At 42.9% G+C, this 21173-nt stretch overlaps 1 protein-coding gene across 5 annotated transcripts in view; it reads right to left on the reverse strand.

Annotated features, from left to right (window-relative positions):
• Positions 1-8518: 8518 nt before the first annotated feature.
• Positions 8519-21173, reverse strand: part of LOC139556909 (dedicator of cytokinesis protein 3-like) — a 77775-nt gene continuing 65120 nt past the window's right edge. For 3 of the 5 annotated variants that reach the window (XM_071371027.1, XM_071371024.1, XM_071371023.1), the window contains exons 40-54: positions 20952-21056; positions 20721-20862; positions 20481-20647; positions 20283-20369; positions 15866-16045; positions 15656-15739; positions 15434-15550; positions 15228-15349; positions 15001-15139; positions 14778-14859; positions 12502-12614; positions 12201-12285; positions 11953-12075; positions 11771-11853; positions 8519-11666 (exon numbers count right to left, since the gene is read on the reverse strand). In XM_071371027.1, coding sequence (XP_071227128.1) covers positions 11037-11666; positions 11771-11853; positions 11953-12075; positions 12201-12285; positions 12502-12614; positions 14778-14859; positions 15001-15139; positions 15228-15349; positions 15434-15550; positions 15656-15739; positions 15866-16045; positions 20283-20369; positions 20481-20647; positions 20721-20862; positions 20952-21056 — 2259 coding nt within the window. In that variant the 3' untranslated portion in view covers positions 8519-11036. The remainder of the gene's footprint in view (positions 11667-11770; positions 11854-11952; positions 12076-12200; positions 12286-12501; positions 12615-14777; positions 14860-15000; positions 15140-15227; positions 15350-15433; positions 15551-15655; positions 15740-15865; positions 16046-20282; positions 20370-20480; positions 20648-20720; positions 20863-20951; positions 21057-21173) is intronic. The other 2 variants (XM_071371025.1, XM_071371026.1) reach the window with 2 other exon arrangements.

The raw sequence follows: 21173 nt of genomic DNA on the forward strand, positions 1-21173 counted from the left end.
ATTGACTCCGCTGACCTGGCGTCGTGAGGGAGTTTGTTCCACCATTGGGGTGCCAGAGCAGCGAACAGTTTTGACTGGGCTGAGCGGGAACTGTACTTCCTCAGAGGTAGGGAGGCGAGCAGGCCAGAGGTGGATGAACGCAGTGCCCTTGTTTGGGTGTAGGGCCTGATCAGAGCCTGAAGGTACGGAGGTGCCGTTCCCCTCACAGCTCCGTAGGCAAGCACCATGGTCTTGTAGCGGATGCGAGCTTCAACTGGAAGCCAGTGGAGAGAGCGGAGGAGCGGGGTGACGTGAAAGAACTTGGGAAAGTTGAACACCAGACGGGCTGCGGCGTTCTACCTAGTCTAATGCATTTTGACAGCTAACTGATGGAGTGAATTGAACAGCCGTTGACCTTTACCACACAATCTATCCATCTCACTCTCTCCCCCTTAATACGCACAACACCCTGTACAGGCCTCCTGTTTTCTATGTACGTTACATGGAAAGGCTTTGGAATGAGAATCGAATAGAGAATAAATGAGCTGTGATGTCAGACCACAGTAGCTATCCTACCTTTATTATTCAGGTTCTTTGTCCTAATCCATTCGCAGAGTTTTTAATTATTTGCTGCCTGAAGCACAGGAGGAGGGAATTGTGTAGGCTAAAGCATCTTCTAGGGTCTGCCATGGACCCAGGGGCCCGAAGTGAACCCTTTTCATAACACACACACACACACACATGCACACACACTTTCATGTACGCACACTTTCTTACTTGGTTACACTGTAAAAAGAAAAGGTTCCTGGAGTATCCTTTAGGGGTTCTTCAAATTGAAACTGTGGGGGAACCCCTGTAAGTTCTTCGAAGATACACCCAAGTCCAATGGGTATATCCTCCGACGTGTTGATGTTACTGTGTTAATGTTCTCCGTATCCATAGCCAGAATGATTTTGCAGTGCGTGGTGATCGAACAGATTTCCTGTTATATTCATCAGAGGTGCAGGGGAAGTGAAGTCTGAATTCAAAAATAGTAATTATACAGATGATTAACACAACATGCACACAAGAGTATTCATACATTGGTTTTTGTGGTAAATGTGAATGAAAAAAATGTTTTGTTAATGGTTTTCATTCACATACATTGTCCATAATGTAGAGGCCTATGGGATATATTCATTGAACAGTTAAGGGAGGAGGATGTTAAATGTGATCTGCATAACATACCAATACCAATTTGTATACCTTTGTATGCCTCCTCCTCTGTATACCTGCAGACACAGACACAAAATACAGCTAGCCTTCAACATATTCATTTTAAATGTTTTATTTAAACTTAATTTAACCAGGCAAGTCAGTTAGGAACACATTCTTACTTACAATGACAACTTACCCCGGTCAAACACGGACGACGCTGGGCAAATTGTGCACCGCACTATGGAACTCCCAATCACGGCCGGATGTGATACATCCTACATATTCTTAACTCTTTGTTGATTTAATATTCATTAAATTGTCAATTTTCTGTTTTAGAAAGATTTGCACAAATATGAAAAGATAGATGCTATCATCATCAAACAATATACATTTAGATCATACAAGGGACAAACCTTACCTTAAATTGAGGAGATCTGCAAATGTTTCAGTTAATTGCGTGCACCTGCTGTCCTTTCAAATTCGAATTAAAATCCAAATGTTTCAGTTGGGCAGTTAGGTTACTGCAAGAACACTCACCAACTACGGAGGTTCCTTCGATGAACCCCGCCTCCTATGGGGTTATTGGAAGAACCTTTTGGCGGCAATTTTCAGTGCCAAGAACCCTAAGGTTCTTCTAAGAGCTTTGAGGATCTTAGAAGAACCCTTGTTGAACCCCTTATTTTTTTAGAGTGTATGGCGGCACAATGCACACACACACACACACAGTGTGGGTGACTATAACTGTGCTGTAGGCAACACAATGCAGTTACTGGAATCATCATGACCACAGCATCAAAGACCTGACAGATTCTCTACTTTTTCTTCAAACACAAAGCATAGCAAATGGATGGAGTTGAGTAGTTAACAACATTTCCACTGATGTCTGGCTTTAAACAAATAAAGCATATTGTGTGCATGTCCTGAAGGAAAGTTTCCATGTTGTTTTAAATAGGTTACTAGTCAACTTGAACTTGAGACCGAGAGTGCCTTTTCTAGATCATCATCGGATATAACACATTCATATATCACACTTTTGTAACGGTCTTTGATCTGTCAGGCCTTAAATGAAAGATAACAATTGGCCATTTCTGTTCATTAATAGTCAATAAAAAAGGTGTTCACAAAAATGAAAATGGATAGCATCTTTTTTTAAAGTTGCTGATTGAAGCATGTCACATGATGGAAGTTTGTCCCAAAAGACCCATCAAAGCCTCATGTACATATACATTAGTCTATAAAACAGTTTTTCCCTATCTGTAACTTGTGGACCCCTAGGTTTGCACATCTTTGTTTTTCAAATCAAATCAAAATGTATTTGTTACATACGCCAAATACAACAGGTGTAGACTTTACCGTGAAAGGCTTAATTATGAGCCCTGCAGAGTTAAAAATAAGTAAAAAACGAATAAATAACACATCGGATTAAAATACACAAGAACTTAGCTATATACGAGAAATAAATACACAGTGAGTAACGATAACTTGTCTATCTATATACACAGGGTACCAGTACCATATCAATGTGCAGGGGTACAATGTATTTGAGGTAGATATGTACATAAAGTCAAGGGTAAAGTGCCTAGGCATCAGAATAGATTATAATAATAATAATAGTAAAATAAAGAACAGAGTACCAGCAGCATATGATGAGTGTGTGTGTGTGTGTGTGTGTGTGTGTGTGTGTGTGTGTGTGTGTGTGTGTGTGTGTGTGTGTGTGTGTGTGTGTGTGTGTGTGTGTGTGTGTGTGTGTGTGTGTGTGTGTGTGTGTGTGTGTGTGTGTGTGTGTGTTGTCAGTATGTGTCTGTGTGCGTATGTATGTAGTGTATGGGTTTGTGTGAGTGTCAGTGTAGAGTGTGAGTGAGTGAGTGAGTGAGTGAGTGAGTGAGTGAGTGAGTGAGTGAGTGAGTGAGTGAGTGAGTGAGTGAGTGTGCATAGAGTTAGTGTAAGATAAGGTCAATGCAGATACTCCGGGTAAACATTTGAGTAACTATTTAGCAGTCTTATGGCTTGGGGGTAGAAGCTGTCACAGAGCCTGTTGGTGCGAGAGCCAATGCTCTATTACAATTTGCCGGACAGCAGAGCAGCAGAGCCGGTAGCAGAGTGAAGTCTAAGTCTTTAGCAATTTTTCGGGCCTTCCTCTGACACAGCCTGATATAGAAGTCCTGGATGGCAGGAAGCTCAGCCCAAGTGAAATCCGCACCACCCTCTGTAGCTTTGCGGTCGAGGGTAGTGCAGTGGCCATACCATTCAAGATGCTCTCAATGGTGCAGCTGTGAGGATCTGAGGGCCAATGCCAAATCTTTTCAGCCTCCTGTTCTAGCCCAGCATTTGCATACCTGTTTTAAAAAATTATGAAGCGTTTAACTGGTTAAATCAGGTGCGCTAGTGCTGTGACATTGAGTAGAGATGTTACTACATCTGAAGGGAGATGGGGAAGAAGAGGGATATACACAATATCCTTAGCAGATGGAAAAGCTTTGGATCTGGAACCTCAGCCATTCCCTTTGTAGGTAAGAACTATTCTCTTTGATTTAAAAAGACTGGTATGCCATCTTGACTTGGTTGTTTAAAGGTATTCCAAAGAAACCTGACATATTAATGAATCAAACTTTGAAAACAATCATAATCATAATGACAAATACTGTAAAAAATAAATATCATGTCATTGTCACTGGCACTATCTTAGAATGTAACTACGGAAATGTGAACGTTCAATGTTGAAAAGGGAGGAATTATATGATGTGTTACGTAATGGACAAAGGAGTTTGACCATCGTTACTATTATTCCTTGTTTTACAACTAACTCTATTACAGATACGGAGGGGAGGAGACTTCTCGTCTTGCTCCTCTCCGGTCAGTGGCACTGTTGTTTTTGTCTGTCTGTCTGTCTGTTCATCCGTCCGTCTGTCAGTCAGTGTCTGTAAATTTGTGAAGCCCAGAATTACTGCAGAGTACACTGACCTGGCCACCATAGACAGCATGGAGGACTCTGTAGGCAGTGGTTATAGAGGATCAGTCTGGATAGGGCTGCAGAAGGAGGATTCTGTCAGGTGGTATTGGTTACATTCAGGGGAATGTCTAGACGGGATCTTGGGTGATGACAACCCACCACCATTGTGCACAAACGCACTGGACGACTGGAAGATGGTAAGGTACAGATTATAAAAACTGCATAATAGTGCGATTAACATTTTAAGGTATTATCCGATTGAACCGACGTATGCAGAGGTTACTGTGAATGCATTCTCAGCATTCAAATCTTCCACGATACGGATTTCATCTCGGCCATAACATATTTTTGTTTTTATCAATAGATGTCTTTACTTCCCCAACCACTTAAACACTAACCCACATATCCCTTGACAGTAGTCCTTGTATTTACAGTAACTATTGGTTTTATGAAATCTGCCTATTTATCTAATTTCAGAGATAAATTCCCTATATGTTGCTGTGGACTTAGCATTTATCTGGGAAGATTATCAGAAGTACTGTCGACAGCACTACACAGACCTAGCCAGTGCCCTGAACCAGAATGAGAACCAGAAGATCCAGACGACTACAACGTGGGAGTATTATACGTGGATCGGCCTGCACAGGGACTCCTTCAAGTGGTCAGACCAGAGTGCCTACTCATTCAAAAACTGGAAGCAAGGACAACCTCAATACAATGTGACCCACGAATGTGTGGTGTCTTCTACACACAAATGGGAATATGAAGTTGAGCGATATGCAACGACGTACCCTTTCTTCTGCCATGGTGCCCTTCATGTATGAAAAGATAAGCAGTCAGAGTGAAGCTGATAGCAGACTCGTATGTGACCATGACTGATCCGGCTGTGCTGGAGGCCACCTTGACGGCAGATACAGGTATAAAATGATGGAGAAGGGAGATGTCTCAAGCTGCCAAACTGAGTTGGAAAAGGCAGCCAGGCGGAGAAGACTTCAAGGAGGAGAAGGAGATGGAGAGATGTGAGAAGAAAAGGGGGAAGGAAAAAAATGAAGGGAAAAAGAGAATTATAACTTTGTGAAATATCATCTGATCGACAGTTAATGTTAATCTCCTATATTCTGATGGGATATTTAGTAGCCTATGTATATTGCCACATTTTTTGTCAATAATTTTATTGTGAAATGTGTACCTTAACTAATACAAAAACATTTTCTTCATGCTAATAAAAAAAATGTGTTCAAAGTTTTTATTGGTGGAGATTGTGGAGAAGCACATAGTGCTCCTCCACTCCTCTGTTCTAGTAAGTGGTAGCCGTTGTACAGGCCGGTTAACGCCATGTGGACATTTTGTTTGTTTGCAGTAAATTATGACATACTGTACATGTAGCCTGCGCAGCTCAACTCTAAATATGTATTACTGTTTAAAATACATTTGTTTTTATCGTATAACATTACCATTAACTTGCACCACTGTCTTTGACTGAGTTTGGTAGAGCAGGTACAAGCAAGTATCAGGCACTAGGGGTCAAAGTGTGTTCCCGAAAGAATGCGCATACTTGCTTGAGCAGCACCTTTACACTACGCAGGCGCTACCTCTGTTCTTGAAGAAGGGGTGGTATCATTTTGGTTCATAAATTATTGCTCCACTCAGCAGCCTGATGGCTCATAATAATGTCTGGAACGGAGCAAATGGAATAGCATCAAACACATGGAAACCATGTGTTTAGTGTATGTGACACCATTCCATATTTTCCGCTCCTAGCCATTACTACAAGCCCAAACTCCCCAATTAAGTTGCCACCAACCTCCTGTGATTCACGTGCTTTGAACTTGTTGAGAAACGCTGATTGGCTAATGGCCAACAAGCTACATAAACCGTCAACTAAAATTAGGATTACAGCTATCATCCTTGTAAACAAATTATCGTGTTCAAAAACCATGTTAATTGAGAGCTTTTTATAAATCATGTTTTGCTGCATTTAAGTGCAGAAAATGCGGTTATCAAGGTAATTTCTTTAGGAGAAGTGGGAGCTCTGGATAATAGGCGAGTTTCCACTAGTAAATACCAGTTGGAGGGCCGTTCAAGTAGATTATTCACAGTCGTATGTAGTAAATGTCCACTTCCCACTTGGTTACGAATGCAGCATTACATACCTGCCCTTGCTGTCTTCCAGATATGTGGCAGGTAATGCTACGATCCTAACCAAGTACCACTGGGAAAAATCCACTTGAACGTCCCTCCAACTGGTAATTACAAGTGGGAAACTCGTCTATCATTCCTGAGCTCCAATTTACCCACATGCTGCCTCTGGCCAAGGCAGCAGCTACTCTTCCTGGGGTCCAGCAAAATTAAGGTAGCTCATACAATTTCAAAAACACAATACATTCACAGATTTCACAACACACTGTGTGCCCTCAGGACCCTACTCCACCACATATCTACAGTACAAAATCCATGTGTACGTGTGTGTATAGTGCGCATGTTTTATCGTGTGTGTGTGTATGCATGTGTCTGTGCCTATGCCCGTGTTGCTTCACAGTCCCCGCTGTTCCAGGTGTATTTGTAATCTGTTTTTTAAATCTAATATTACTGCTTGCATCAGTTACTTGATGTGGAATAGAGTTCCATGTAGCCATGGCTCTATGTAGTACTGTGCAGCTCCCATAGTCTGGACTTGGGGACTGTGAAGAGACCTCGTGGCATGTCTTGTGGGGTATGCATAGGTGTCTGAGCTGTGTGCCAGCAGTTCAAACAGACAGCTCGGTGCATTCAACATGTCAATGCCTCTCATATATATAAACAGTGATGAAGTCAGTCTCTCCTCCACTTTGAGCCAGGAGAGATTGACATTAGCTCTCCGTGTACATCCAAGAGCCAGCCGTGCTGCCCTGTTCTGAGCCAATTGCACTTTTTTTGTTGCACCTGACTGAACAGTAGCCCAGGTGTGACAAAACTAGGGCCTGTAGGACCTGCCTTGTCGATAGCACTGTCAAGAAGGTAGAGCAGCGCCATGGACTTACTTCTCCCCATCTTAGCTACTGTTGTATCAGTATGTTTTGACCATGACAGTTCACAATCCGGGGTTACTCCAAGCAGTTGTCACCTCAACTTGCTCAATTTCCACATGATTAGTTCATGGTTGACGCAGCTTGTTGGCCATTAGCCAATTGCCGTTTCTCAACGAGTTCAAAGCATGTGAATGCATCAGACTGGTATTTACGACTTTGCAACTGGTAATTACCACCTTCCCACTTGCTTATGAACTCAGCATTAGGGTCGAGTGCCTGCTGGCCAACTGCATCACAGACGCATGCCAGATCTCGCAATGCCTAGATATGTATTAAACTATCAGCTAACCACATCATATGGTATATGTTGTGATACCCTGCTTAGACGTTGCATGCATCAACCAATGGTTGTGTGACATATCAGACTGTTAGGTCGAGCGCCAGATTGCTATAACATGTGGTTAGCTGATACGTAAAACACCCATCCAAGCTTAGCAAGATCTGGCATGAGTCAGCAACATCTGAGTAGGAGAACAGGACTTAGCCATCGGATGCCCGACTGAACAGTCGATGACGTGGCACGCAACCAGTGATGTAAAGTGCTTACAGTAAGTAAAAATACTTGAAAGTACTACTTAAGTCGTTTTTTGGGGTATCTGTACTTTACGATTTATATTTTTGACAACTTTTACTGCCACATTCCTAAAGAAAATAATGTACTTTTTATTCCATACATTTTCCCTGACACCCAAAAGTACTTGTTACACTTTGAATTCTTATCAATAGAACATCCATACTGCCTCTGATCTGGTGGACTCACTAAACAAATGCTTCATTTGTAAATTATGTCTGAGTGTTGAAGTGTGCCCCTGGCTATCTGCATAAAATACAAAATAAATGAAAATGGTGCAGTCTGGTTTGCTTAATATAAGGATTGTGAAACTGTTTATACTTTTACTTTTGATACTTAAGTATATTTTAGCAATTACATGTACTTGTGATACTTAAGTATATTTAAAAGTAGTATTTTCATTATTTAACAGCTGTCAATTTAGCTTTGCTTTTGGTGAATCAACTTTACTTCATTTTCTTTTTAAAACTTTCTATACAAAGTTCCTACAAGATGTTATGCCTTTTGCTCCTTTGAACCTTACAAGAAAAGGGGAAAAAACATACTTCACAACTAAAAGTCTTTCTTAATAGCTAAATATGTGTGTTAAACTGATACATCTGTCTGCAACCAAATGTCCTTCTGCTAAAAAATAAAGATTGACTGATAGTGAAAGTAGCAGAGTAACCTACTGTCAATTTCCATTCCCAGTCAAACATACCGCCAATCATTGGTTCTATTTTCCACAGAGCAGCAAGCAATGGAAATGACAGAGACAGATAAAAGATTGTCTTTAATGTTTGGCATCGTGAATGAATCCATAACACAGCAGTTATGAGAGTAGGAAAACCACCTTTACAACCAAACACTGTTTGATCATGCTAACACCATCTGTACAAGAAAGCACATTGAAAAGTGTACAAAGTATTTATATTTGAAGACTTGAAGTCAAGAACAGCGCAGACAACCACAGTCTAATGGATTTGTCTCCTTTAAAACATTGATTATAGATATTCATCAATTACGTCGATTTCTGGAGTAGATGTATTTACACAAAACGATACAATTATTTTAGGGGGGGGGTCTGCAATAATTTTCAAAAATATTTCACAATACCGCTGTATGTACAGTAACAGAATTTACATTGAAAAATTCTATTGTACCCATGTTTGATCGGAGTATCGCACCTCTTCTCACAAACATCAGCTTCCCCATACATCTGACTTTCATCTTATATCTGATCCATAGTTCTGTACTTCCATACCAACTCCACAGTCTGCAAAACATACCCTACATCCTTCCATGATACATTGGTGAAATATGTCCTTACAACAGATGTACCTGCATACAAAAATAGATGTCTGATCAGTGGACAACCTAATGTGCAAGAACACAACGCAAAGCATTCACCTGCAAAAAAGTACTTGGGGAAACAAAGACCTGTATTTTGTTTAACAGTAACCTCCACCTTCCAACCCACTGGTTGGTTATCACATTACATCTCAGCAAACACTGTCTGGTGTACTTCCATTGCCCAAGGAGATCAACCTCATGGTCCTGTCTGAGCTTCTCATACTCATCCCCTGTGCACACAAACATCTCTCTATTGCAGATCAGAGGGAAGAGAAACTGCAGGCGAAACTAAGTATACTGTAGTGCTACAAACCCAAACAGCAACCTTCAACCGAGGCAGGACAAAACAGATGTCACACATAGATGTCATGAGGTTTGTTCGGAAAGCGTAGAGAACGTGATGACAAACGAGAGCCGTCGTTTCATGAGCTTCACAGAAACAGTCAAGTGAGGTGTCAGAATGAGAGACTGATACTGAATTTCAGTGCACTTAAGGCAGGTAGTTGTTTAGAACTCTGTTTGAGGGAGTTTGGATTTGCCATTCGGTGGGCAGAGGGGGGTGAAGGTGAGTAGAACAGGTAACAGACAGGAGCAATGTCATTGCCATTAGTCCTTTTACACACAGTCCATATGTATTACTTGTTAATTGACATCATCTTGAAACATATAGTGGCAGAGATAGGGTGTGATAATTGTTTTTATGAGTATAGTTAGTCCAATAGGTGGTTGAGGTACTGTTGAGCCATTATTCTTCGCTACTTCTCATCTTACTCCTAGTTGAGTGTTAAGGATTTTCTCCATCACTATCTCCTTTCAAGGAACAATCCAGTCTTATTGAGTCCAACTGACATTGGGAACTCACTGTTGTTCCAGAGCGCTCTGTGGCACCTGACAATTCCACCCCTTCCTTTGTAGCCCTCCCACGGATTTATCAGCTCTTTCAGTCTGGGTAACATTCACGCTCCTCTCGTGAGATATTTCGGTCTGTTACACAAAAGACAAGAAGACTGTAATAAAGACAACTTCACTTGAACAGAAAAGAAGAGCTGCCACTTGTGTAATACAAACAGCACATCTTGTCTGAATACATTCACATTGTTTTCCATACGTACTGTATGGAGGGATAATCCTAAACTGAGGTTTATATGTCCCTAGAGGCTTTGGTCAAGAAGAGTGACCCAGGTCCAAATAACAGACCTGCTTTCAATGAGAAGCAGGTCGCAGAATAGAACAGAAGATTGGAGAACGTCATATGGCGAAGCACTATACAGCGTTTTGTAAAACAGAAGATGGGAAATTCTATTTGAAAACCCCATGCATACTGTAGCAAGTGTATCAAAATAATAGGATAGATATATGGAGCATTAAAAGCAGAAAAGTCATCATGACTTTACTAAGAGTAGTATAACTTCTGTAGTTGCCTTTCGTTGTGGAAAAGGGAGGGGGATTCTATTTGGGGCTCGTATGGCTTGATCATGTTGATGAGGATCGTCATGTTTCACAAAACGGCTGTATGTTGTTCTCAAATGAAAATAAACTAAACATGCTCACAGACCAGTTGTACAACAGTGTACAGTCAATATCAATTTAAACAAAGTCATTATTACCGGTCACATTGTCCAACAGATAATATTCCCTTATTAATTCCTATGATGCTGCTTCATCCATTCAGAATCAGACAATACACTGAGGAGAGTGAGGGTGCAACTCAATAGTCTAAAGTGGCTTCCTCTCCCCTTCATCTGCTCTGATATAAAAACATGGGATAGATGAACGCAATATTGTTAATGCCTACAATGTATCCGCGTGATTCACCAGCCCATGTTCTTTCACATCAATACAGATGAAGGCAAGGAGACAACGGGAAGGGAGCCACTTTAGACTAGTAAGATGCACCGAGGTGAGTAAAATCTCCAAGAGGTCCAACCCTGTCGTCTCCTCATGGTGTCTCCTCGTGCTCCTCGCTAATGCACTGCTCCCAGGCAGCCTTGGCTAGCTCCTCTCTGTGGCTGTGGGGGGAGTGGAAGATCCTCCGAGGAAGGGGGACGGGCTGGGGCACCAGGGAGCTCAGGTCCTCCTCAGGGATGCACCCTTCCCTCAGGTAGGGCTTGGGGGGCACAGCTGGGGGCTGAGGGCGCCGGTAAGGAATGTGGTGTGCGCCGTGGAGGGGTATCTGGTGGTGGGTGGGCCCGTGGGGATGAGGGTGGCCGTCGAGGCCGGCTGGTTGGTGGTGAGAGTGGGGGTGGAAGTGAGTTTGGGATTGGGGGAGTTGTGAGACAGGGTTACGGTAGTGAAAGGGTCGGACATGGTCGAGGGACTCTGGTTCTGGCCCACTGTAGTGGATGTGCAGATAGGGAGAGGCCAGGTACTCATCAGGGGTCCACAGGTGGCTGGGTAAGGGCTCCATGGCGTCATTCCGCACAGTTTGGGCATCGGGGTACTGGGCCCCAAAGTTACTCTCACTCAGAGAGGAGACCCCGCTGCTGGCGCTGCCCGAGAGGGTGGAATTACTGCCCCCCAGGGCTGACTGAGGACTAGTGGGGGAGCCGGGTATGGGGTGGAGAGGAGACTGGAGGGATGGAGAGAGAGAAAGAGGAAGATAAGAAATGGGTTGGCATCTGTTTGACCAAGTAAAGAAGATGTACCGGTACAGGATGTTGAACTGTCTTTTACCTTTCTGAGAGAGCGAACAGGCAGTGCCGGGGGCGGGTCACTGTTCTGGTGGTGGAACGCATCAAAGTGCATCAGGAAGTGACCTAAAGAGGAGGTGAAAACAATCATATCAGAATAAACTTCCAAAACATGACAGCCAAGGGACTCTTACCCATAGATAAGGTGTATATAATTGGTGTTACCTGGTGGGAAGGACCTGGGTGGGACAGGGGGCATGATGACACCCCCTGTAGGTCCCTGGATGTAGGGCACTGTCTCCCTGCCCTCGCCATCTAGACTCCAGCTGCTCGGGGCACTAGGGAACACTGGGGGAACACCAGCAAACGACAGGCTCACTACTGTAAGTTCTGTCCTACTTAGCTCATTTCTCATGAACACTAAGAGAACACCAGCATTTACCAATTTTAAGACAGGCATACAGTATACTCACCTTTCTCTGGCAAGCTCACGGGAGGGTCAACGCAAGGCTTACAGGGGTTCACTTGCTGGAGCAAGGCACGTTGCAGATGGTTGCTCTGCAAACAGAGAGACAACAGAGTCTAAAGATAACTGAAAAGGACAAGAACAAACGGTGTGTTCTGGGGGCTCAGTACCAGTCTATTTCTGCTTTGGCCAGCCTATTCTTACGCTCAGTGAACTAGCTGCCGTCGTCTCCTTAATTAACTAATGCAGCAATGTCATCAGTTCCCTTCAGTGCTATTTTAACATAGTTTGGTCTGTAATGTCAGCACCTGTCCGTTCTCAGTCATGGTGTAGTACATGGTGTTGTTGACTCTCTGGTGAGGCGGCAGCAGCATCATCACCTCCCGGTTGTGTTTGGCTTTATCCGGCAGGGACGGGGAGCCTGGGGGAGGAAGGGGGGAGAGGACAGGTCAGACAGACATCAGAGACCCATTGGGAGAATCTCAATTGGATTTGCTGAATTCTTCATGTCCTCTTCTCCATCCTCTCCTTCCCTCCTTTTAAAAAAAGGTCAAAGGTAATTGATGTGAGGAGGCAAGGAGAGGAAGCCTGGAAACAAATAATCTTGTATGAAATGAAACTCTCCTTCTCCACTAACCCATCATCAGGCAAATTACGTTTACAGATGAGGAATCGCAAAACATGTGTAAAGTGGTAAAAATTAAAATTAAATTTGCTAGTTGTGCCAGACATTTTATAGTAGATAAAAATATGAGTAGCATTTTGTTTTTTCAACGTGTGAATGCTTTTCTCCTCTGATAAAACAACAGAGGATTCAAAATGGGGTTTGGCAGATTTCACATCTCTTTCGAATAGGATACATTTGAGTATCCAAGGCCAAAGGAGGCTTTCGAGGAGAGGAGCAAACTCCTCAGTTCGCCTATTAACAAATTGACACACCTACATATGGCGACCATTTATCGGTTCCCAGCTGACGGAGGAGAGGGGGACGGAGGAGTCGAGGAGAGGACAGACTTTTCCCCTATTGATACATTGGAAGTACACTGACTAACAGTAAAATAGGCTCATATCACTCCCTCAAGTCACAACCATGAACATAAGTTTAAAATAGATGCTTACAGGTCTGTTAGGGATCCCTGTTTGCCAGAAATAATTAAAGCAAAGCATGAAAACCATTATCAGAGATCTGTGATCTGATGTTCTACAGTATCTAAGCTTGAAACTGTTGTTTCTCAGCACAACATGTCAGGTAAAATATACAGTACCAGTCAAAAGTTTGGACACACCTCATTGCAGGGTTTTTCTTTATTTTTTACTATTTTCTACATTGTAGAATAATAGTGAAGACATCAAAACTATGAAATAACACACATGGAATCATGCAGTTACCAAAAAAGTGTTAAACAAAACAAAATATATGTTATATTTGAGACTTGTCAAAGTAGCCACCCTTTGCCTTGATGACAGCTTTGCACACTCTTGGCATTCTCTCAACCAGCTTCATGAGGTAGTCACCTGGAACGCATTACAATGAACATATCCTTCTTAATGCGTTTGAGCCAATCAGTTGTGTTGTGACAAAGTAGGGGTGGTATACAGAAGATAGCCCTATTTGGTAAAAGACCAAGTCCATATTATGGTAAAAACGGCTCAAATAAGCAAAGAGAAACGACAGTCCATCATTACTTTAAGACATGAACTTCTAAAGTTTTTTCAAGTGCAATCGCAAAAACCATCAAGCTCTATGATGAAACTGGCTCTCATGAGGACCGCCACAGGAAAGGAAGACAGAGTTACCTCTGCTGCAGAGGATAAGTTCATTAAAGATAACTGCAGCTCAGATTGCAGCCCAAATAAATGCTTCACAGAGTTCAAGTAACAGACACATCTCAACATCAACAGTTCAGAGGAGACTACATGAACCATGAATCATACCTTCATGGTCGAACTGCTGCAAAGAAACCACTACTAAAGGACACCAATAATAAGAAGAGACTTGCTTGGGCCAAGAAATACGAGTAATGGATATCAGACTGGTTGAAATCTGTCTTTTGGTTTGTCCAAATTTGAGATTTCTGTCTTTATGAGACGCAAAGTAGGTGAACTGATGATCTCTGCATGTGTGGTTCCCACCGTGAAGCATGGAGGGGTTGTTGTGATGGTGCTTTGCTGGTGGCACTGTGATTTATTTAGAATTCAAGGCACACTTAACCAGTATGGCTACCATGGTATTCTGCAGCGATACACCATCCAATCAGGTTTGCGCTTAGTGGGACTATCATTTGTTTTTCAACAGGCAAAGGGTACTTTGAAGAACCTAAAATCAAAAATATATTTTGATTTGTTTAAAACACTTTTTTGGTTACTACATGATTCCATGTTTGCTATTTCATAGCTGTAATGTCTTCACGTCTATTCTACAATGTAGAAAATAGTAAAAATAAAGAAAAACCCTTGAATGAGTAGGTGTGTCCAAACTTTTGACTGATACTGTACATTGTTGAGAATGTTAAATGTACAACTGCCCAAGAACATGATAATGATGAGTTGGAGGTATTTACTGCCTGGTGCAGGTGACACTCACCTCTGGCACTAGATGGGGCAGAGTTAATAACCTGGGAGGAGGTGGACCGAATGGAGCTCAGACTGGAGGAGGAGGGGCTTGGCTGTAAAATAATATATCTGTTTATTCACATATCTTCAAAACATACAAAACCTGCATGTGTGTGTGTGTGTGTGTGTGTGTGTGTGTGTGTGTGTGTGTGTGTGTGTGTGTGTGTGTGTGTGTGTGTGTTCATTCCACCCACCTCCATGTGAGCCGTGTCCTCAGGGTGCTCTCCCAATAGGCCGTCTGTCAGGATGACCATGTTACCTCCCGCCTCGCTGGAGGTGTGAGAAGAGAGGGAGGAGGAGGACTGGCGGATAGAACCCTGCAGGTTCATAGGGCTGCAGAGAGAGAATCATATTCTAATCTCACAGATTACTGTAGCGTCTCTTCTTTCCCAAGTTAAATCTCGTACAAGACGTGACTGACCTGTGTCTGTGAATCAGACGGACACTTTCTGGGCTCATGTGGCTGTGAGTGGTCAGGATGCCTCTGGGATTGTTGACTCCAGTGCAGGCTGCTGGCAACCCCTGCTGAGTGACATGTAAACACTGCTCTGAATAATCACTCTGACTGCACACACACACACCAACTCATTAGGACACACAAACAGAAGAGTATGTAAAACCACTCACCTGATGTAAACCGGTCCTCATCATGTGGAACTGATCGATCAGCTTTTTGTGCAGAGGACGCATTTCTGGGTGCACCAACTTCTCATGGACGGCCAGCCCCCCTCCAAGGATGTGAACCTGTGACAATGAAACAACACGTAGGAAAGATATGGTTTCTATCTTCTGTACCCATATACACTGTGTGGACCACTGGCCAGTGACGAGTTAAGAGCTTTGCCTGACCTGTTCCTGCATTACGTCTTTGAGCTGGGTGATCTTCTCTGTGTCCTCTGCATGGCTGTTCATGTAGTCCTTTTCAAAGAACGCCTGTTGAGGAGGAATATAGGATATGAATGCATTACAAGGCATGGCAGATAACAATATATGTCCTGGAAGAAAACCACCAAAGTATCCATTCAAATCCACCCACATCTCCCTCCCTTCCCTTAGTACCTCCTGGTATTTGGCAATGCCCCCATTGACGGCAGCGTCTATGACCCCGTTGAGCAGCATGCTGAGGGGGTTAATGTTGCCATGGTGCTGTCTGTGCTGGTACTGGCTAATCAGAGTCCGCAGCTCCTGGGTCTTATTTTCCACCACGTAGATGGCATTCTCCAGAGGGCTCACCTCCAACTGCACACACACACACACATACAGTATTCAGACCCCTTCACTTCTTCCACATTGTTACGTTACAGCCTTATTCTAAAATTGATTAAATAAAACATTTTCTTCATCAATCGACGCACAACACCGCATAATGACGGAGACAAAACAGGTTAATTTTTTGGGGGAAATGTATTAAAAATAAAAACAGAAATACCTTATTTACATAATTATTCAGAGACTCGAAATTGAGCTCAGGTGCATCCTGTTTCCATTGATAACCCTTGAGGAATTGTCTGTAGAGCTCCGAGACAGGATTGTGTCGAGGCACAGATCTGGGGAAGGGTAACAAAAAATGTCTGCAGCATTGAAGGTGCCCAAGAACACAGTGGCCTCCATCATTCTTAAATGGAAGAAGTTTGGAAGCGCCAAAACTCTTCCTAGAGCTGGCCGCCCGGCTAAACTGAGCAATCAGGGGAGAAGGGTCTTGGTCAGGGAGGTGACCAAGAACCCGATGGTCACTCTGACAGAGCTCCAGAGTTCCTCTGTGGAGATGGGGGAACGTTCCAGAAGGACAACCACCTCTGCAGCACTCCACCAATCAGGCCTTTATGGTAGAGTGGCCAGACGGAAGTCACTCCTCAGTAAAAGGCACAACAGCCTGCAAGGAGTTTTCCAAAAGGCACCTAAAGGACAATGAAAAACAACATTCTCTGGTTGGCCTGAATGCCAAGAATCACGTCTGGAGGAAACCTGGCAACATCTCTACGGTGAAGCATGGTGATGGCAGCATCATGCTGTGGGGATGGTTTTCAGCGGCAGGGACTGGAAGATTAGTTAGGATCAAGGGAAAGATGAACGGAGCAAAGTACAGAGAGATCCTTGATGAAAACCTGCTCCAGAGCGCTCAGGACCTCAGACTGTGGCGAAGGTTTATCTTCCATCAGGACAACAACCCTAAGCACACAGCCAAGACAACGCAGGAGTTGCTTTGGGACAAGTCTCTAAATGTCCTTGAGTGGCCCAGCCACAGCCCGGACTTGAAACTCTTCAAACGTCTCTGGAGAGAGCTGAAAACATCTGTGGAGCAACATTCTCCCCATCCAACCTGACAGAGCTTGAGAGGATCTGCAGAGAAGAATGGGAGAAACTACCCAAATATAGGTGAGTCAAGCTTGTAGCATCGAGGCTGTAATCACTGCCAAAGGTGCTTCAACAAAGTACTGAGTAAAGGGTCTGAAAACTTATGTAAATGTGATATTTTTATATTTTTTATAATTTAGCAAAAATGTTTAAAAACCTGTTTTTGCTTTGTCATTATGGGGTATTTTGTGTAGATTGATGAGGGTTAAAAACAATTTAATACATTTTAGAATAAGGCTGTAAATAAGAATTTGTTCTTAACTGACTTGTCTAGTTAAATAAAGGTTAAATAAAAAATGATGGGGGTTCTATGTGTTGAGAAGCTTGGTGAGTTGGTTACATTTGGATAGAGATTTAGTGAAGAGTGATAGTTGAGCATTTTTAGAATATTATTAAATTCAAATTAGTTTCTAGGAGGAGGTAGATTTTATGTAGTGTTCTCGGTTTTCAAACTTTATTTTTGTGTGGAGTTAGTCCAATTTATTTCAATTTGCCATGCTAACTTTAGTAGCCAGTGCTAATGTTAGCTAGCTACCAGAGTGCAGTTTTCTCCACCAGAACTGCTAGATAATGCAAACAACAATATAGTTGATTTTTTGTTTCATTGCCCACATCAGATTCAAGCTTCTTGGAAAAAGCTGCATCGATCATGTAAATGGACAAACGTCTGCGTATTCAAACTATGCGACACAATGAGAAGTAAAGAAGAAACAGGATCACAAGCAGATTAAGGGTTGGCTTTTACTTAGGGGCACGATGGGAAGGATCGTTCAGCTAACTGAACTATAAGGAGCTTGCAGAGGTAATTTTTTATTTTATTTCACCTTTATTTAATTGTCAAGTCAGTTAAGAACAAATTCTGATTTACAATGACGGCCTACTTGTAAAACCCCCACGGCCAAACCCTCGCCTAACCCGGACGAAGCTGGGCCAATTGTGCGCAGTCCTATGGGACTCCCGATCATGGCCGGTTATGATACAGCCCGGGATCGAACCCAGATCAATAGTGACACCTCTAGCACTGAGAAGCAGTGCCTTAAGACCACTTGCCACTTGGGAGGCCCAAGTTATGATGCTTTACTTGCTGAGCATATGGAAGTTTCTACTGTCTTCTCCGGGATGTCAAAATCAATTCAGAATGATTTGATTGCTTCCATTGCATCATCCATTAATAGTAAGGCACTGCATCTCAGTGCTTTACTCGCAGGTGGGGCAGAGCCCCAATTGTTTTGAGCCCCCACCTGTTCAGCTAAAAAAATATTCGAATAATACTTTTTTGCATGTTATTTCGACATTAATACATGTTACATATCGGTTTGCAAACAAAATTGACTGAGTTAATAAATCTGCATACAAACATGGTCTCTTTTTTGCTTTCTTGAGTAAGGCAGCTCCAAAATGTTGGTGTTTCAGCTTAGCTCAGTGCTCTCTGTGGTGGAGGGGCAGCCAGCGTAAAATACAGAGCGTAGGGGTTGGTAATCTTCTCTAGTTGCGGCGTGATTGGCTCAGCGTTCTGTCACTCATGGTGACACTACGTCACCGCAAAATCTACAGGGAGAACTAGAAACTTCAAGCCCCCTTGGGTGTTGCCATAGAGTTTCATTAGAAGTGCCCATCCAAGAAAGGTCATTAGCCACAGATAAAATGACGTCAAATCAATTATATCTACCGTAGCTTTGATTGGACAGATCATGTCAACATCATACTTTCAAAATCTTAGCTAGCAAGCTAGACAAGCAGTCATCATCATGAATCACGTCTACAATGTACTGGCAAATCCTTTTCATCGACCATTGGACATAAACATCACACAACAAGTTGGAAATCGCTAATTACACAATGAGTGGTTTGGAAGGAATCAGCGGCTAACTGCAGGCGTTGCAAAGAAATCACTATTTTGCTTCCCCTGCCTGCTATTTGGTGAAGAGTGTGTGTGGTCCAAGTCTGGGTTTAAGGGTCTCTTTTCCAAGCTTAAAAGGATAAACATTCACACGCAACACCATGTGCCAGAAAAGGTTGAATATATAGGCCATGCTGTCAATCCAGCATGACTTCTGCCACAACTGGGTCTCTGAAAAATACAAGCTCCGACTGAGAAAATACGTCCAACTCGGAATTCCAAGTCGGGAACTTGGGCCTCTTTCTATAGCGCTGACCTGAAGATCACTAACGTTATGATTCAACCTTTTTTTTTTACATTCCAAAAATGTATTTTTATGCTGCTGCATAAATTACGTAATATGCCAGGGAGAAAGCAAAGAAAGTAATGCTAAGTATATGTTGATTCTGACTTGAGATGTTTCTAAGTAGACCCATGTGGGACATGTGTATTACCAGATAAGGAAAAACTCCAGGCCCCAGTGGGAAAAAATTGCCACACCACAGTTTGCTCGCAGTTGTCAGTTATCGTCAGGTATGTGGATGACCAGGGCTTGATTCATCCACTGACACATTCATTGTTTCCTCTCCAAGCATTGTGAGCAAACCTGACAATTGTCTCTCATCACTGTACACAAACACTATCACATTATTACACATGTCAATGATTTTACTCCTTGCTTGGACTAACTCATTCTTAGCTCTATTGTCTGATTGTGTAGTGTGTCGTGTTATTGTTTTTTGTCTTCCCAGTCAAGTCCTGTCCTGCCCTCAGTGGAAGAGTTGAGCTCTTCTTCAACACCATCCATCCATGATGAGCCTGTCCTGCACTGAAGCCTATGAACATCTCAACCCATGGTCTGCACTGGTCAAGCCTCTGAACACCTCAACTCATGCCTCATTCAATCACTGCTCTGATCCCTTCCCAACACTATAAGTAGCCCTCTCATTCCCATTCCCCATAATATTGTACTATAAATTACTTTATTAAATGCTTTAGTTAAAAATAATTAGTCTTTGACGATTTTTTAAACACACTTTGTCGACTCCGTGCGGTCCGCTCCTATACCGTGGGTCTCCCATCCTCCTCAATTTTTTTAAAAGTCACCAACCTCCACTGCTGTACGCGACCAATAAACTTCGATTTTGATTTGACACAAATTACGAACTCGCTTGCATCATCTGCCTGAGGCATCTGATGTCACAGTGTGAGATGCCAGTTTATGATGCCAGTGCTCCTCACCAGTTCTCTCCTCTCCACCTCAGCCCAGCGGGAGATGCCAGGGAGAGGACGAGACAGAATCAGGGTGGTTCTCTCAATCCACAGGCTCTGGAAACACACACACAAAACACTGAGTCACCTTCTGTATAGTAATTATACACCGCTTGTATCAATTTCAGTTACATTCTATTCTAATTCCTTCCTTCCACACACACATACCCTGAACTCATTCTCCCTGTCCTTGGGTCCCTTGTGGAAGGGTCTGTCATAGTGAAAGCGAGTGACATTGTTAATGCGGTAGAAGCTCTTGATCCTCTCGGGTACGCGCTCCAGCTGAGGCACGTCAGTGATGTCTGACACTGGGGTAACCGCATAGATCTGCAGGTCTGAGGCCAGGCGTTAAGCCAAATATACTGACAGTTGAGTTGACAGACAACACATTGACCATGGTTAGGATACACTGAACATCACTTTGCAGGAGGGCGTCATCTGGTTGGTTGGGGTGCTGCATGGCAATGGCATGTGGGAATTCTCCCAGCATCCTTTGCTGAAAGTCCTCTAGTCGTTCATAGTTATAACCCCGGCACACAAACTCCTTATTCTGGAGAGAGAAGGGTTGTCATCCAACGGATACGTAAAACCAATTCAACATAATTTAGATAAAAGATCATGTGTGTGTGTTCATCTCACCTTGAGGAAAAAAGGAAACTTCCTGCCATAGAAGCCCATCCTAAAGAACTCTGGTTCAATCCTCTGCTGTTCTATGATGTTGTCATAGTACGCAGCCTCCATTTTCTGTAAAATACAAAAATACTTGATTCAACTCTAAGAGAGCATCTTGAGCTTTTATCAGCAACTTACATCAAATGAGGTTCCCTTGATCATAGGGGTCATAATGTTTTTGGTATTTCG

The sequence above is a fragment of the Salvelinus alpinus genome, chromosome 28 (genome assembly GCF_045679555.1).
Source record: "Salvelinus alpinus chromosome 28, SLU_Salpinus.1, whole genome shotgun sequence".
Classification (NCBI taxonomy): Eukaryota; Metazoa; Chordata; class Actinopteri; order Salmoniformes; family Salmonidae; genus Salvelinus; species Salvelinus alpinus.